This window comes from Rutilus rutilus (genome assembly GCF_951802725.1).
Source record: "Rutilus rutilus genome assembly, chromosome: 13".
Taxonomy (NCBI): domain Eukaryota; kingdom Metazoa; phylum Chordata; class Actinopteri; order Cypriniformes; family Leuciscidae; genus Rutilus; species Rutilus rutilus.
The window spans coordinates 19,056,599-19,075,550 of NC_140218.1; the positions used below are offsets into that span (position 1 = coordinate 19,056,599).

An 18,952-nucleotide genomic window follows, 5' to 3' on the forward strand; every position below is an offset into this window, starting at 1 on the left:
TGCTGTGTCAGTGTTGTCACATTAGTACAATATGATAAGGTTTCAACTGGAAGAGGGTTTACACACTTACATACATAGTGCTTTTATTGCATTGTAAACCAAAAGAAAACCTCAAAAACAAAATAGTGCATTCATATTGATTTCCCTTTATTCTGTGATAGACCTTTATTAATACAAGCCAAGTTTCACCTTCCTCCAGTGTTGCATACAGTAAATTGTGATAGAGAACAGCATAATATCTAATAAAATAAACAATTAGCCTTGAAAATATACTTTGGAGACCCAAAGACATAGTTTTTGACTATGTACAAAATTCACCTGGAAGGATATCAATCACATTTTTGATTGGGAAGAGCTCATTGTGCTTTAAAGCCTGTGTCTCTTGCTTGTTGCTTTTAATATTCAGTGATTCACAAATTGACAGAAGATTCAACATGGTCCCAAATAACATTTTTGTTCAATATATGCAAATAATATTGTATACGTGGTGTACATCTTAAACTAACAGAAAGTCATTTGTTTGTGCATTTATATATAGATGAGGGCAATGAATTTTAATGTGCAATCTGTATACTCAAGCAGATGGTTTGTGATGGTTTATACATTTCTATGTCCATTGCATCTTCCCATTCAGTTTACAGTGCAGTGAATTCCTACAAATGTCTGATTGTTTGTCATGCATAGTCATGATTAGGCGCTTCATTGTACAATGGGATTGCATATGCGTGTATGCAAAGAGTAAAATTAGTGAACATTTAGTTAAGAGATTGTCTTGCAAATTAAGACATAAGTCATTCTGTTATGTGTGATAAAATTGGTAAATGTCTTTGTTATTGCATGGAAGAACAGCAGCAAGCAAAACTCAACAATTTCAGCAGCAGATATGTCAGCAAGATCATCACTTATCATGCGTATAAGTGTTGATGGTAAAGATAAAACAAATATCAGGACTTATTATCAGTGTTTTAAGATTCTCGAAATGCAGAAAAAGAGGATGTTATTAAACAGTGGTGAAAATGTGTTTTGATGCAATACATCTTACTGTTGCTGTTGGAACAATGGTACGATTATGTACAGTGATAAAAAAAAATTCATAAAAAATAAAAAATTAATATGAATCAAATTATAATTATACAATAATAATTAAATCATCAAAATAAATAGTCAATAATTCACAAAAGCACATTGCAGCATAAACCATGTTTCACTTCATTACAAATGAAGTTGTTACAAATAAATGTAGTTTGGGTGAAATTTCTTTTACTTTGCTTAGTTTGTTCATTGTTTCAAGGACGAGAGCATGTCAGCCAACACATCCAGGTTGGTATTAACCAAATTTACTTTGTACCAAAAAGCCATATATAGTTTGATTAGATTAGTGTTCTCTTTTTAAAAGTTAAAAAGCCTATTTATTGTGTCATCCTAACTATGCATGATTAAATGGTTAGATGCAGTATTACGGAGCCCTGCAAATGACAGGGAGGAAATAAAATATGTATATCAAGGCCACGAATTAACTATTCATTCCCATAACTTCACTCATTCTTTCCCAAAACCTTGCATAATACAAAAATAAATGAAAGAAATTCTATAGCAATACCATATTGAAATATATTCTGAATCTAAAAAATGAAATACTATCAAAGCAATTACATGTAGCTCTTTCAATTTCATTACCATCTATACAAACGGAAAACTTAGGAATAATTTTGAACTGTAATACATGGACTATGTAACAAACTGCCGTGAATTATAAACAGTACAATGCTAACTGTTGTTAATGTTTTTAGGTCAGTGTTTTATGAGTGACAAAGTGTGTTTATTGGTTGAAAAGCTTTACAAGTGTTAGAGTTGATTTGAGACATGTATGAAGTGTTTTGGTAGTTTTAGTGCATTTTGAATGTGAAATTATTAAAGCTTAAAGTTGGTTAGGAGAACTGCGTGAAGAGTTTTGAAAAAATGACCAGAGTATTGAAAAAATGTGTCCTAGAGAATGTAAGTAAATAGTGTGCACGACATAATTTGTTCCATCGTTTTACTAAATCATGGCCACATTGTACTAATTCGTTCCCTTGTTTTAGTTAAATCAAAACGAGGGAACAAATTAGTTCACCGTGGCCACGATTGACTAAAATGAGGGAACGAATTATGTTGTAATAAGTCATGGAAACAAATTCTTAATGTGTGGCCACGATTTACTACAAAGAGTTAACGAATTAGTAAATAGTGGCCACAATTTGCTAAAACGAGAGAATGAATTCTTAAGTCATGGCCACAATATATCTCCTTCCCCCCCTGCATCATGTGCAGGGCTCCATACTATTTATATAATTTAGCTTTTTTTTAATCACCTGCTGTCCCATCAGAACAGACCTGCGACCCATCAGTTGAGAACCACAAAGTAAATAATACTATATTAAGATGTTTATTGCAATACTGAGATCTAGGCAAAAAATGTATGGTAAACATTCATGTGGTCTGCTTTTCACTGATCTGAAAGGGTGATATTCGTGCAATGCGGTTGTAAATACTGATGAGTTACTAGTGGATTTACCCAGGTTGATATAAAACTAAAGATTCCCAGTGGATGCAGTAAAAAGGACACAAGAAAAGGAGAACAGGACATAAAGAAAAGTAAAAACTTTTTCAGTTACAAATAGTCCCAACTGTAATTTGAGAGTTGTGCTACATAAAGCTTATTGGGTTATTAATTATGAGCTAATCATTTAAATGAAGTGAATCGGGCATAAGCTACGGTCTTGATAAACCTTAAAAAAGCGATGCGGGAGGTGGAGACGTGGTGAGCTGACTGGCAGCTGTGACATGGGGTGCCCTTCTTTGTGAGGGCATGGTATGGATGCTCTGATGCCAGTGCCAGCCTCACCCCGGAGATAAGAGTCAGGCTGGCAGAACCTGGCGGACAGACAGCACCACCCAGGGGTTTGGGGGAAAACCCCTTTTGATCTCAGCGTGGGTCTCAGCAGGGACATTCAGACCAGTTGAATGTGTGTATACCAGCCAGAGTGTGTGTGTGTGTGTGTGTTGGCTGAAGGCCTGCAGCAGTGGTCCTGAGATGTAAAGGACGACACATGTGTTAGTGCACGGAAGGGTGTGTGCTGTCACCGTCAGTGAGGCTGGGATTGGTCCGCTTCTCCTCTGGCCCTCATCTCATTCTCCATCCCTCCTCTCCTCTCCTCCTCTTTCTCATCAAGGGGGGGGGGGGGGCAGCTGCTCTGAGCCCCATCTCATTCTGGGGCAGTGAGTGGCTGGCCTTTGAGGAATATTCTGGGGGTCTTTCTGGAATGTTCTGTGTCACTCTATAACAGTCAGAGAGCAGTGGAGAAAGGGATCATTATGGTTATAAACACCCTGGTGACAAGCTTACTGTCACCTGTTATTTAATAGTGCCCCATATTTTTGTTTGTTGTGCAATATGGCCGTTGTTACACTGATACCTAGTGGTCATCACGTCAAAGAAGTGTTTCAGTTAGTCATTAAATAAAACTAAAATGAAAACTATTAAAATGAGTTTTTGTTAGGTAAAATTACATTACATTATAAATACACTTTCAAATACACTACAAAACAAAAGAAATGTTGCATTGGCAACTAATTGAAATAAAATAAGTTAAAGTACTAAAACAAACTATATAGAAATATCCATAAAAATATTTTTTAAAAGCTAATAAAAATGACAAAAGCACATAACAAAATTATAAAAAAAAAGCTAATTAAAAATAATAATAAATACAAGAACAGTAGAATAAATAATTCTAAAATAAAACTGGTTTCAGATGCCATTGTAGAAATGCCCATTTAAATTAAATTAATGAATTTACATTAATCTATTCTGCTAGTGAAAGTGTCCAAATATAAATATCCATATATATATATTGGTGGTTTACCGAGATATAATAAAGCAAGTAGTAAAAAATCAATAAAAATGAAACCGCCTTTATTCTGATATAAGACATTATTTTAAATATTTTTCAAACATACAATACAAATGTATGTACATACGTATGTACACATACAAAACTTGGAATTAAGTAAAAATGAGCGTGTGCTCCTTTAAAATGTATTGTTGTTATTATTATTATTTGAACAATAAAAAAGATAATGTATGCAAAATAAACCCTGACCGGGAAATACACATTGACGGTAATGATCTTAAATGATGAAAATCGATCCAACACTCACGCTTATTTGTGGTAGTACTCATTCAATTAGCTCCTGCGTCTCTGAGAACTGAAGGTAGAGAATGAGAGAGTGTTTAAGATCAATTAAGCAAGTGAAGTCCATGCAGTTAACATTTAAACACTCACCTGTTGGCTAGAGTTAGCTGAGGGGGGTGTAACTACGTTTTGCTCCACTAGAGGGTTCAGGGGGGCGGCGCCTGGCAGGTGAGTGGCACGCCAGTATATATCTAAATATTCGGCCAGGTGTTCGCAGGCATCCTCTAACTGATTCTCATCCAGTATAACATCAAACATTTCCTAATGCAAGAGCAAAGCAGTGAGGATAAACAGTGTGTAAAAGTGCAGGATATTGCATCTGTTCATTTGTTGCTTCGGTTTTAATGTCCGTTAACAGGAGCTGAATGCATGTGCAGTACTGGGACTCACTGGTGGGCACTGTGCTAGTTTATCTCCAGCCATCAATTGCACGTTGAGATGTTTGCTTTGAGATTTCCCTCTGGACTTAATGAGTCTTTGAAGAACCTGAGGTAGATCGAGTGACAGAAAATGAGGGACAAAAGTGGGAGCAATGCTTCAGGGAATTCTATAACTTTTAACCCTGTGGTTAAAAAGCACACTTTTCAAACACAAAATTAATTAGTCTATTATCAATGTTCAACAGTAAATATACATGCTTCAAAGATATATATATATATACAGTGCTATGCATAAGTTTAGACACCCATGCTAAAGTTGACTAAAAAGAGGAATAAAAAATCATCTTTTGGAAATTGAACTTAATGCCTTAATTAAAAAAAATTAGGAAAAATCCAACCTTTAAGGACACCAATTTTCTTTGTGAATGAATAATGTATCGTAAATAAATAAATGTTCTTCCTTAAAATACAGGGTGCATAAGTTTGGACACCCCTATGTTAAATTCCCATAGAGGCAGGCAGATTTTTATTTTTAAGTATTTTTTTTAATTTATTTTTTAGGATACTATGCATCCTGATAAAGTTCCCTTGGCCTTTGGAATTAAAATAGCCCCACATCATCACATAGCCTTCACCATACCTAGAGATTGGCATGGGGTACTTTCCATAAGATCATCTCTCAATGCAAATCAAACTAGCTATTAGGCTAACTGAAATAAAACCATGCCAATCTCTAGGTATGGTGAAGGCTATGTGATGATGTGCGACTATTTTAATTCCAAAGGCCAAGGGAACTTTATCAGGATGCATAGTATCCTGGATCCATGAAGTAACTGGCCTTAACATAAAAGCACATTAAACAAGCATTAAAATCACCTGTTGTCATGTGATTCCCTGTTATAGTCATGTGATCCTGTCATGTGTTCCCTAGTCTGATGTCATTGGTTCATTGTTTACAGGTGTCCCTTGTATTTAATGCTGCGTTCCAGGCAGGTTTTTGAGCTCGTAAATCACGACTTCAAACCACGACTCACGACCTTGTAGCGTTCCAGGCAACCTGTAACCCGTGTTTTTCCAACCTTATACCCGTGAAAGTGCACTGGAACGGCAGTCAAACCCGTGACTTCCCACCCGTGAACTCGTACTAGATCGATGTACTCCCAGTTACGGGGTGGAAAAACACGGGTTACAGGTTGCCTGGAACGCGGCATAAGCCCTCATGTTTGCCATGTGTCCTAGTCAAGTATTGTTTCATTGTAACCTCTGTGGGTAATGTCCTGTCATGTTTATGTTTTGGCCATGCCATGCCTTTTTATGTTTTATGGTTGATCACAGTCTGTAAATAAACTGCACATGGGTTCTCTGCAAACTTGCCTCCAGTGGACTATATTACAATAAAAGGAATTTCAAAAGGTTTCCAAGGCCATTTTACAGTAATGTGACCTTTATACAACAACACAAAAGTTGAGTTTGTTTTAACATAAATCTGTAGCAGTAAACGAATCACCCATTTATAGCTTTTTAAAAACAAGTAAAAATGATTTATTGACCCGTTAAATATTGTTGCACCTTTGGAGAGGACACTTTCACATAGACAATGATGGGAGCGAGGGAGGTCTTGAGAAGCTGTGCGGGATGGTTGATAGTATCTGCATCCAAGATCACCAATTGCAGACTTTTAGCCAGCTCAAATATTCTCTCAATCTCACTCTGCACTTCCGCTGAGAGAGAGAGAGACAGACATGAGAATAGGAACCACATTAATAATGAAACAACATGAGATCCTTCATACTCAAAAATACTTTACCACTCGTTATATTTATGTACTATTTAGCTTTACCCCTGTATGTTTGTCACTCACCCAGACTGGAGCGAGTGTTCGACCTCTCCATGATAGCTTTCTTATTCAAAACAGACCTTTTAGCCAGAGACAGATCTGCAGTCACCCGTGTGATAGAAATCCTGCCATGAAAAAAAAATAAAACATTCAGAACACTTGTAATATAGCACACAGGTATGGACCACTTTTATGATACTTTATGGTGCTTTTTTGATATTTTGAAGCTTCCCAGTCCCCATTCACTGAATTATACATGTATTTAAAGGCACACTATGTAACTTATTCAATACACCATCAATTCCTCTTCCAAAATGTGGGTTTTGTCTTACCCTGATTCACTATGGTAAGCCTATTATAAGTGTTTATATTTTAGACCTAGCGGGATGGTTTTCACGGGGAACTGGGTACATGCGTCACTCGCCCGTGTGTGTTTCGTCATATCCGTAAACAGAGAAAAGTTGCTCCAGCTACTTTGACGTGTATGGTGTGGGAGTGGAAGAGATTAGTTGTCACAATAAGCTTGACATGGAGCACGCTAAATACTGAACCTCCAATCACCCGTTCTCAGAGGACAGTCTGCTGGCAAAAAGAGAACATGACAGAGCTCATAATAAAATGAAAATCAACATTGGCTTGGCTTTTCGGAGATAGCGAGAACTGAGGAATTTGAACTGTCGTAAAGGTGACACAGAGATGGCGTTTTTATTACTCAACAGGCAGGTAAGGTATTTAACTGAACAGATAAATTGCCATTATGTAGCTCTCTAACAGAGTTCATTGTAAGGCATTATCTATTGTGAAGGGTCATTTCATTAAAGTTGTTGTAGCGCTGTGCTGGATTTTAATTGATTTAATTATAATTGATTTACAAGGAAGTACCTTGTCTATTAATGGGTATAGATCCAGTAACCTCTTTGGCTAGTCAGCTTGAGATCCTTTCCTTCTCTGGTTATATATCTCTTAAGCCTAGTAGTGAATGTTTTATGAGCAGTAGGATAATCTCTCTCTTGTTTTTTAGTTAAGAGAAAGAACCATTATTCATCTGCACAGTCATGCAGAGCTGAAGCACAACCACAACAATAACCCCCTCTGTAAAATGCATGCAGTTTTATTTATTAACCACTAGAGGGCCACATGTTACATAGTGTACCTTTAAAATGGCCACAAAAAAAATCACTTTTTTCTTCTAAGTCAGTCATATGAGTTTGAAACGACATGAGGGTGAGTAAGTGATTTATTTCCATTTTTCCAAATTCACATTTTGGGTGAACTGTTCATTTAAGCTTATAGCTCACTCACCTCCCATCAAACCTGTGTTTCAGGAAGTCAAACAAGGCTTTCTGCATCATATCAGTCACCTGTATCAGAGAAGATTGTGAGAAAACATGCACACCCCAGAAACTTTTCATGTATAATTAACCTGTCAATCTGAGGTAATTCAGGTCTTGAGCTATAAATAGTGTTAACATATAACCAGTGATTTTGTTGTCTAAGGAATCTAGAGGGAAAATAAGGAGCCCTAAACAGGGGATTGTGAAGAATGTAAAAGGCTAATATAGTTTGGATGAGGTGGTTTTATTTAGACATGAATGACTCCTGAAATAGAGAGTAGAGTCAGCAGGAGAAGCATGTCCCTGGTGTCTCTGTTAAAGAGCTGACTGACAAATGTGTCCAGAGCTCTGTGCCACAGCTGGACTTAAATATTTCACATTCCTGAATCCTCTCACGTACCATCTTACACTGCCTGAGCAGTCATATATAACAGGATCCAAAAGTGAATGACACGAATTTACACACCATAATTACCTTTTGAATATAATTATGTCATATATATTTATATAAATATTATTTATAAAATATAAATAAAAATACTGACTATTTTTCATAGGCCATAAAACTGTATTTTGCATTTTTATTAAATTACAATAAAACTATCATATTAAATGTAAACGATACAACTATTATTTAAATGTAAATATAAGTATAAACTGCATATATCTTTTTTTCCCATGACAATGGTTTTATTTAACTGTTTTTCTTTCATTTGTGCAGGTCATTGGCATATCATATTAGATGAGTCAATCTCTGCATGAACTTGTTGCAAAATGTGATTTCGTTCCAGTGTTGCTAAAATTTTATCTATTAAAATGATTTTCTGTTGTTGAAATAAAGCTGAAATAATATATATATAGTTAGACAAATAACTTAAATTTTAAAAAACTTGAAATACTAAAATTAATCAAATTAACTGAAATAAAAATGCATTAAAGATATATAGAAATATTTAAAATATAGATTAAAAAAACCCAAATAATTATGACAAGCACTAACTGTATGACTAAAAAAAAAAAAAAAAAAAAAAAAATCTACTTCAAAATATTCATAAATACTACAATAGTATAAATAATACTAAAATAACATTGTTTTGTTCTTAATATTGTAATTTTGGTGACTTAATATATAATGTCATCACATGAGGTACAGGTTAAAAGACACACAAGTCAAATGATTGAGTGATGATTTCTTAGTAAATGGTTCACATGTCTTTGATTTGATTGGTTCATGTCACTTACAGCAGCGAGTGTCATACTATCATTCTTACATTGCCAGTAACTGTATTAGGAACTGCAACATGACATATGTAAAGTTTCATTTACTCATTAAACTCAACTTTTACTTGCTTGCAGTTAATTCTGGACCCTGCAGAATTTACCTCATAGCCTTTCAGTGAGGGGCCAACCAGAACAACAGGCCTCATGGATGGAACCACATCATAGGGTGGAACGTGCTCTGTCTGCAACACACACACACACTCTGAATCTTAACTAACATTTCTCGACATCTAAAGAGTAGCCTCAAGGGATCCAGTTACAATAACACAGCATTAAAATATCTTACAGCGAATCGTCAGAGAGGCCAGACACTAACTGCGAATATGCAATACCACTTTTTGAGGGACTGTGTTGCATTATGGAATCAAGGGAGCATCTTTAACCACCTACCTGCTTCTGCTTCTGTTTGGCTTGTTGAAAACAAGAAAAAGGTGTTTAAGAAAATCGGAAATATGCTGTTTTTGTGCAAAATGGCAAAATTATTTTATACTGAAATATTAAATCATGCCGACAGATAAAAGCAGGGTATGCCCTAAGGGGAAATGAGAGTGGCTCAATAGTACTGGCATTACAGTAAAACAGTGATGTGTGAGAGTATTTAAATACCTCTCACCTGCAGAAGGAGGAGTAGACCTCCAGCCCCCAGATGAAGCATTCCCTCCCATTTTCCTGTTAACAACATGAACACTTTAGAAATGATATGATAAGACATGCGGATAGCTGAATGTATGTTATCATACTTTGAAGTCAGAATCCCATGTGGCACTTATGAGCTGAGATTTCTTATTAATAGCAAGCACAATTGCAAATCACAGCATTTGAAGGTAGAGGTGTTTATCTCTCACTTATGGTATAGTTTACCAAAAATGAACCAGTACTAATTATCATCACTGATGCATGTTGACGAGGGTCATTTCTGTCTTCGTTTCGAACAAAGCAAAATACACAAAAGTAACTGCCGATATTGTTTCTAAAATATACGCTACTCGCTATTAACTTCTTGTTTATTTAATTTTTCATGTTTTTTTCATGCTTGAGTGAGTTATTAAAATTTAAAATAGAAATGAAAGATATTTAAGACCCACTTTCCTAAAAAAAATCTAAAATCACATTTGGAATAAGTTGATTGAAATTAACTGCTCATGGAAACATAACAGCATATGAGTGTGGAACAAAATGGGAAAGACTAAATAATGACAGAATATACGTTTTTGAGTGAACTATTCTTAAATTATAATTTAAGGCCGGTTCACACCAAGAATGATAACTATTAAGATAGATGACTATATTAGCATCCAAACCAATGCATGATATCATTCTCTATTCGGTTTATTATAAGCACGTATTTCAGTTATGTACTGTAATCTGTGACTTTAAATGCTCAAGCTCTTTAAAGCAGCATGGATTCTGATTGGCTGTCAATGTTGTTATCGTTCATCGTTCAGTGATTCCAATGATATCATCTCTCTCTGTACCGTTATCATTATAGCTATAGTGTGGAATAGTGTGGCTATTCTTTTATGTTTAGAATGATTTTAAAAACTGACTTTTAAATAGTTATCGTCCTTGGTGTGAATGGGTCTCTATACAGTATTCAATGATGAGTAGATATGATGAAATGCAATTGTAGTTCAGACCTCTGAGCTGCTTTCTGTTCCTGTTTGATCCGCATGGCCTCCAGTTTAACAGGGCTGGGGATGAAGGCAATATCTGCCCCCTCCTTCACCAGCCTCCCGATCCACCAGTCATTATTATACTTCTGTAGGATGAGAGACAACGTGCTCAATAAAACACTGAAACATTAGCTTACTGTTCACTTTAGTTCATTGATCGCTTCCTACCTCTTTTATGTGTAGAAAATCTTTGGTTTCAAAGTTGATGGCAGTACCCTGAACCGGACAGTCTTCATCAAGAGCCCCGCAGTAGCTGACATTGGTTCTCACTGCAAATGCCACAGGTTTGGTCTACAAAAAAAGGAGAAAACTTTAGAAAAGTAACAAAAAACAAAGAAAAGTTAATGCTATTGATGAGATGTAATTGACTGTGTAACCTTGGCTCTCTCGAGCTGGAGGTGGGCCTGGCGCTCGGCCTCACGCCGAGACGCCTCCTTGTCCTCCTCCAGGGACAGGTCGGAATCCGATGGTCTACTAGTGTAGGAATCAGCTGAACTCTGCAAAAAGGACAAGAGTCCAATGTGAGAAATGTTCTTTCATATTTTTTTTACAATTACTTTTGTTTACTTTTACTAGTAAATTCATTATATTCACTTTATATATATATATCTTTGTCAATTATATGATTTCCTTTTATTGCTTTATTTTCAGTTCTATCATGACAATTCTTGGAAGATTTTTAGCATGATAATGGATATGACAATGTTAATGTATTTGGTCTTGGCGGAATAGATCCAATACATACACCAATACACTGCTGTGGCATGCAAGACATACTGCTGCTGCACAAACAGCATATATCAAAATGATCAGTTGTATATCTATATGGGTGGAGTAAACACTCCCCAGCTATTTAAATGTTGAGCAGCAAGCTCATTGGCTGCAGGAACCAATCAGCTTGTTCCATGTAGTAAACGATGTAAATGTCATCAGGTTGTATTAAGGAATCATCAGTCTGTGCAATTTAGGGAGTATTGCCAAGTTGTTGCCGCAAATAGGTTTCCACCACGTAAGTATGATTTCAGCACTCTAACACCCCCAAAACACCCCAAAATGTACATATTCAGGGGAGAATTCGGCCGCCCGATGAAGAAAATCGCATTGGGCTATTTTTGGGCTACTTTTGACTGGCCATTGGTCTACTTTTGTTGCACAGACCTGGCAAACCTGCATTTAGGCCTGATTTCACAGACAGGGCTTAGATTAAGCCAGGATTTAGTTAATTTAGAACATGAAGGTAGCTTTTATAAACATGCCTTAGAAAAAAAAACATTACTGATGTGCATCTTGAGACAAAACAATGCCAGTGACGTATTTTAAGATTTGTCAGTGCAAGTTGCTTTCATTTAAAACAGCTCAAACATGCATTTTAGTCTGGGACTAGGCTTATGCATTGTCTGTGAAACCGGGGGCTGGAGTTTCATGACAGAACTTAGTATTTTTTTCTGACACACAGCAATTGCTGCAAATACTTTGGAAATTCTAAATGTCTAAATATTTGTCATGCCAATAAATCACCTTAAATTGAAATCTAAATTTTTTATAAAAGACATAGAATTGTCTTTTGACTTCCAGGGGCATTTTACCTTTGTAAAGGGCAACTTAAATGCTTCTGCCATGTTGATATTTATGTCAAATACTTCCATTTAACCAATTACTTTGATCAAAAAGAATATAGACTGTTTAATGCAACTCAAAGTTGGCAACTCAATGACAATTGCATATTGTAAATGGCCACCATAAAGTATATAAACTAAAAATAATTATTACTAATTAGGTAAGTATGACAAAAATCCTCATGGACGATTATTGCTCTTGATATGATACCAAAAATGATGTTGAATAAAAGAATACATAAATGCATTCATAAGCTCAACAATGTGTGGTTGGTTACAATGCTGCAAAAAAGAAAAAGTAATCTGATGCAACGTAAGTAGATCTAAATGTAATGCCGCAGTCAACACTTTTTATTCATTTACACATTTCCCTTTTAATCACGACAGCCACATGTTTGCCTAATTTTTGCCCCTAGCCCCCATTAATTTCCGACCCTAGAAGAAATGCACCGAAAACAAAACACCCACTGACCCTAAACAAGTATTGAAATCCTCCATCCCTCTGATTTCCCCTCCAGACCAGCCTTTCTCTTGCTCTCTTTCCCTCCAAAATCCAGAACACAGTGAGGATATGATTAAATATCAAAGGCAGCCGCAGGGCGCAGGTGTCTGCGACACCTACCGTCGAAAGAGATAAAGCATAATTAAGCAGACACCGGCTAAGATAAGATTCTTATGTGCGATTAAAATATACCTCCCGTCTAAATGAACATGTTAATTAAAAGGCAGCCCTGCAATGGGAGGCATCTCTATCACAGAGCTATCCTGAACCAGCTCTTGGATGATCTACACCATGCTCATCTCTTTCATGTGTTCAGTTTAAAAATATATTAAAAGAAAGATAGAGGAGGGCTTTGAAGCACACACAACACACAATATCAAACACATTTTTCTTTCTTTTTGGCCACTTTTATCAACCGGAGGTAACAGTGATGCAGGGTTCGACCGTGTGTCAGTGTACTTGATGTGACACGTATTTTGTGTTCCTTACACACACAGTTTAAACCTACATTAACTCAGAGTTGTTTTCAGATGACCCAACAGACTAAGCAATTTTTCACTCAGTACCTGGATCGATAATGTAATCCTTTAAAAGACACGATGCATAGCAACCTCATCCGCTAAGAGTATTTCCACAACACCTTATCCACTTATAACACACATTCTATCCATTAAACATTCCCAGAAAAGGCAGCATGCAATGCTTACAGTATGTAGCTTAAATAAAGCTATTAATATTTACTCTAAATGTTATCAAATTTGTGTCATCAGCTACAAAGCATCACTCATTTGCATTTTTAACAGACAGTGGGGTCCAAAGTATGAGAGCACTTTTGAAAATACATCTATTTTTAGTTGTTCTAATTAAACAATTTTGTGTTGCAAATAATATTGCCGGCAAAACAATTAGAGTGAAAGGCTGGCTAACTCTTTACTTAAAACCTTTATGTATAATGCATAAAAAAGGTATTCATAATGTACATTATAATGCATTATATCTTTTCATAAATAATTGTAACAAAAGTTCAAATGCATTAAAATATTTGCTGATTCCTTGTTACATCTGAAATTGGTTGTTTGTCATGTGTTTAATGCATTATACTTTCTAAAGGTGAAACAATTAAACAATTAATAGATGCATATTATAATATATAATAACTGTGGTTACAATTAATTCATGAGACCATACAATGCATTATAATATGCATTACAAGGTATAATTAATGCATTAAAATACTTTTATAATGCATTATATATAAAGGCTTTAAGTAAAGAGTTACCAAAAGATTAACTGAAAAATTATTTTGAATTTCTGAATGTTTTGTCATGACATTTTTTGAAAGTTCTGTCATGAAACTCTAGATGGCGCTGGCCGATGGGTCCTTGACTTAAAGGGGTGGTTGATTATGATTTCACTTTTCTAACTTTAGTTAGTGTGTAATGTTGCTGTTTGAGCATAAACAACATCTGCAAAGTTACAACGCTCAAAGTTCAAAGCAAAGGGAGATATTTTCTTTTAAAGAAATTGCTTTTTAAAGGTGATCTAAGTAACTTTTTTTACCTTAACTGAACAGCTTCGGAGTCATTGGAATGGTTATATTACTTATTTCGGGTTGAATGGTGGTCGTCTCGCACCCCCCTGGTGCCCGTGAGCGGAAAATACGCACTTGCAACTTTGAGCCGGCGGGCCGCCGCGTCAGGAAGTATCGCGTGATATCAGGTCTCGCGATGTAAACAATTGCTTTACGGCCAAAAGAAATCTGCTGAAATGCTGTCATTATTGCGCTCCCTCACGCTGTTCGAACCCGAATGAAGAAGACGTTTTAAAGAATGTCCCATCTGCTTTGATGTCGTTGATCTACTAGCCTCTGGTGTCTGATAATCGCCAACGAGTTTTTACAACAGTGTTGTCAAATATCTATTCCGAAGCTGTGGGGGGAGCTCTAGAGAGAAACCTGCGAGCAAAAAGCGAGAATACAGCGAAGAAATCCCGAAACTACTGAGCCCCGCTTTAAGGACTACAACAAACGGCTGGTTGGGACTACACAACATTCCTCCCAGGTTAGTGACATCACAAACCCTACAATGTACATAATCCTCGCCCCTGTGAACCTTATCATGACAGAATATGCTAATCAATGACTTGAAGACAACTACACATAAGCTATATAAATTCATCAACTAACCATTCAGAAATGTTGTCTACATGTTGCCACTTCTTCTTTAGTCTCTCCATCTTTGTCTGACTCCAGTTTTAACATAAAAGGCTAAACAAAATGTAAATTTTCAGTGCATGTCTGTGTGAGGTAAAAGGACACATGCTGTTGTAGCTCCGCCCTCTTTGCTGGAGCAGCAGCTCATTTGCATTTAAAGGGACACACACAAAAAGGCGCGTTTTTGCATGCTATATACAATATATCTGTGGGGTATTTTGAGCTAAAACTTCACATACACACTCTGGGGACATCAAAGACTTATTTTACATCTTGTGAAAAGGGCATTATACCACCCCTTTAATCTGCTTGCAATCACATCATTCTCAATAGGGCACAGCTGATCGGTTCCTGCTGTATCAGTAGCCAATGAGCTCAACCTTCAAATACTTGGTCAGCATTTGCTGTAGCAGTTGCAGCGTGCTTTCAGAAACCCTCCACCTTCCCCAGCTCCACCTGTATATATCTGCTATGGGTAATTCAATTTTAATGTATGCTATATTGTACAGAAGCAGCATGTCTTACTTGCTCACAGCAGTGTGTTGCGTGTTGGTAGTAGCAAGTTTCGTACTTGCTCTGCAGCAGAAGCAATAGCCAACAGCAGAGTAGCAGATCTATTCCACCAAAACCAAACATATCAACATTGTCAAATCCATTGCCATGCCAAACACTCAAGAGTTGTCATGACAGAACTTCCTTTTACTTTAATGACAGCAACACTCGAGCTGCATGAACTCCACAATTTTGTGTAAAACATGATGATCATGATTTGAAAATGATCCAAAGAGCATCTTGAGCTTCAGAAGATGGAAGTCTGACTGTTTGTACAAAGGCTTTCACATGATTAATGTAACAATTTTACATACTTGACATCATAATGTTCAAATTTAAACTCTGTTTATTTCTAGGTTTAACGTACATTTTCAATCCCAGATTTTTAAAGGCATTGTATTTTGCATTTTCTTTCAACTGCTGTGCTTTGCAGGCACAGATACATGTGAATATGAATGTTGTGTGTGCAATAGCAGCACACGGTCAACAGGGGGTGAAAAATCAATGAACCTCCACTTGTCCACCAGGCTTGTTAGATAACAGTCATTCATTATCCTATACTTCAAACAGTTTCATGCCCTATTTTCATTCATATTGTCAGAATCTGATTCCCAGTCTCCTGTACGCCTGCTGCAATGTGTTTGAACATGGAGATGATGCAGGACAGATCCTGATTGTGAACAGGGATCACAGAAGAATCAACTACATGCAACAACAGTGCATTTTGCATTACATTATCAGTCTATATAATCAGTATCAGAAGAAAGGCTGAACTACATTGACTGCAATTAAATTATTATTATTATTATTTTATTACACATATTTGCCCCTTGGAATTGATATTAAGGGATTTACTTAGGTGAATTTTTTTTTACTAGTTTTTAAAGTGTTTTGTTTTGTTTTGTTTTTGTACCTTTTTGAATATAAAACACACAGCATGCCACGAATTTATGTCAAGTGAATAAACCTATAAAGACCACAAATATTATATTATGTCATAAAATTATGAAATGATAAAAGCAAAAACTGAAGAATTTAAATTTACCTAAGTTTATGTAAATACATTTATAATAGATTAAATATAATACATTTAAATAAAAACTTATACATAAATATCTGTGGCATTTTGGTCACCTTTCAGTGCAATGTTTCACCTTAAAACTGGATAATTCTGACCCTGGTTAATAAAAAAATATTACGACATATCACCTGCTTGCAATACAATTTAAAAGCACACCCAGAGAAAGACACGAGCGAGTTAAAGAGAATACATGTTCTCAATTAAACATTTAATGCAGCTGAATGCATTTGATGAGTCTGCATGCTGGTCGAAAAGCTAAGGCTCCATCTCGACTGAGAATAATTTATTCATAAAAAAGGCTTGCATGAGGATATTAATAGACTATGACCCAGGCAGAATGCATGCAAAATTCATTCACTTCACCAAAGCAGCACTGATTGATTACAAAATCACATGGAGTGAAAATGTAATAGAGAGGGAGCGCGCGAGAGAAAATCAGTGAGCGAGCAAGAGAGAGAGCGAGAGAGAGAGTGACAGAGATAAAGTGCAAGTGAGGGAGAGAGAAAGCAAACTATCCCTACCTTGCAGCTGAGCAGTGCTGCGCTAGAATCGGACGCGGACATGCCTATAGAGACAGCTCGTATCGCCCCCCATCACTCTGTGTCCGAGCGAGACGCGAGTAAAGAGGCTGGCAGAGAGAGGAGAAGCCGAAGCCTCAGCTCTGATGCACTGCACTCAACGCCTATACAAAATTGATGCCCTGACTGCAGCAGCCGAGCTGTGCTGCTCACTGAGAGCAAACGCCCTCCCTCTCTGCCGATGCTTGCCTTTCTTCCGCCTGCTCTCACATTCAATCAGGCTCCATTTTCTCCCTGCTCCACACACTGGAGATGCGGTTCTGCAGCCAGTGTTGCGGGGGAGGAGATGTTTACCTCTCACACGAGACACTGAGATCTCATTCTCTCGCAGCAGGAAATACAGTGAAACCCGTCACATTATGATGCCCACAGTGTTGTCATTATGAAAAGCAAGCCTGAATAGGTAAAAATAAATATATTTAATTAGGCTACGTTTAGTTTTTTAATCCCTATTTCTTTCTGTACATCTGTACAAAGCATTGAAGCTTCGGGCCACATATAGGCTAGGCTAGTTTTTGTGGTATTGTTGGCTCTTGTATGATAAAATACAGATGGTCCTCATTTGTAAGCTGCCTTGGATAAAAGCATCTGCTAAATGACTAAATGTGAAATATTAAAGGGGTGGTTCACCCAAAAATGAAAATTCGGTCATCATTTACTCACCCTCAAGTTGTTCCAAACCTGTATGAATTTATTTCTTCTGAAGATATTTTGAAGAAATATCTTAAAAGAAGATATTTTGAAGAATATGGGTAACCAAACAGTTGAAGGACCCCACTGACTTCCATGAAAAAAATAATACTATGGAAGTCAATGGGGTTCATCAACTGTTTAGTTTCTGACCTTCTTCAAAATATCTTCTTTTGTGTTCAGCAGAAGAAAGAAATTCATACAGGTTTGGAACAACTTGAGGGTGAGTAAATTTGTTTTGGGATGAACTATTCCTTTAAAGGCAGTGCTGTCACTTTACTAATGTACACATCCATTTGGATACAATAATTACTACATAAAAAGACATGAACATTTTTAACCATTCTGTAGGGATACTCAAACTATGCAGTTATTTTTTATTTTTAACAGTATTAATAATAGGCCTTGGTATTTATTTGTTTTTAAAATATGCAGTAACCATTTTTTTTTAGACCATGCCTCATTTATATCAACTTTTTTGTCCTTATTTTTTTTCCCCCATCTTATTTACACACATAGGCATAAATGCTTCCCACATGTAACCTTTCAGTACATTCAAAGACAAAAAGAGTCATCTGTAAAGACAAAATCTGTAACACTGCACTCTTCATACTAACTGCATGCCGTAGTTTAGTCTGTCTCTGTGTGCCAATCGGTGATCTTTGTTTTTGAATACACTGACACTTTGCTTTACAATTGTTAAAAAACTTAATAAATTGCCAAACCTTTTGTGAATGAATCTGATTACTGCACTAATGTACCATATGGTAGTAGTTCCCTGGTTTGTTTAATTTCCTGCTTGTTCCAATAAGCAGAAGATTCCAACACCAGAAGCTAATGCAAAAATTAAATCAGGACCAGACTGAAGCTCACTTGTGCATGAATTAACAATGCAAACAAACACATCTGCCTGATGAGAAACAGCTGGGAAACCAATTGCACTAATGCATTTGGTGCCCTATAATGGGGAACAGTGAATTA

The 18,952-nt window shown here is 36.4% G+C and overlaps 1 protein-coding gene across 1 annotated transcript; it reads right to left on the bottom strand.

Moving 5' to 3' along the window:
- Positions 1 to 1,090: 1,090 nt before the first annotated feature.
- Positions 1,091 to 17,509, bottom strand: cacnb3b (calcium channel, voltage-dependent, beta 3b). The gene is made up of 14 exons (XM_084427537.1): positions 17,225 to 17,509; positions 11,118 to 11,237; positions 10,909 to 11,031; positions 10,705 to 10,826; positions 9,681 to 9,736; positions 9,458 to 9,477; positions 9,169 to 9,249; positions 7,755 to 7,813; positions 6,477 to 6,577; positions 6,185 to 6,336; positions 4,626 to 4,721; positions 4,326 to 4,496; positions 4,201 to 4,248; positions 1,091 to 3,317 (listed from the first exon to the last, which is right to left on the bottom strand). Exons 1-13 carry the CDS (start codon positions 17,264 to 17,266, stop codon positions 4,219 to 4,221), a joined length of 1,173 nt encoding a protein of 390 aa, XP_084283663.1. The 5' UTR covers positions 17,267 to 17,509; the 3' UTR covers positions 1,091 to 3,317; positions 4,201 to 4,218.
- Positions 17,510 to 18,952: the final 1,443 nt, after the last annotated feature.

Excerpts from the sequence above, each read along its gene's own strand:
- cacnb3b (XM_084427537.1), bottom strand. The coding sequence starts at position 17,266 with ATGTCCGCGTCCGATTCTAGCGCAGCACTGCTCAGCTGCAAG. Across the intron at positions 6,337-6,476 it reads GAACACTCGCTCCAGTCTGG|CGGAAGTGCAGAGTGAGATT; the intron begins GTGAGTGACAAA and ends TCTCTCTCTCAG. Across the intron at positions 4,722-6,184 it reads TGAAAGTGTCCTCTCCAAAG|GTTCTTCAAAGACTCATTAA; the intron begins GTGCAACAATAT and ends GATCTACCTCAG.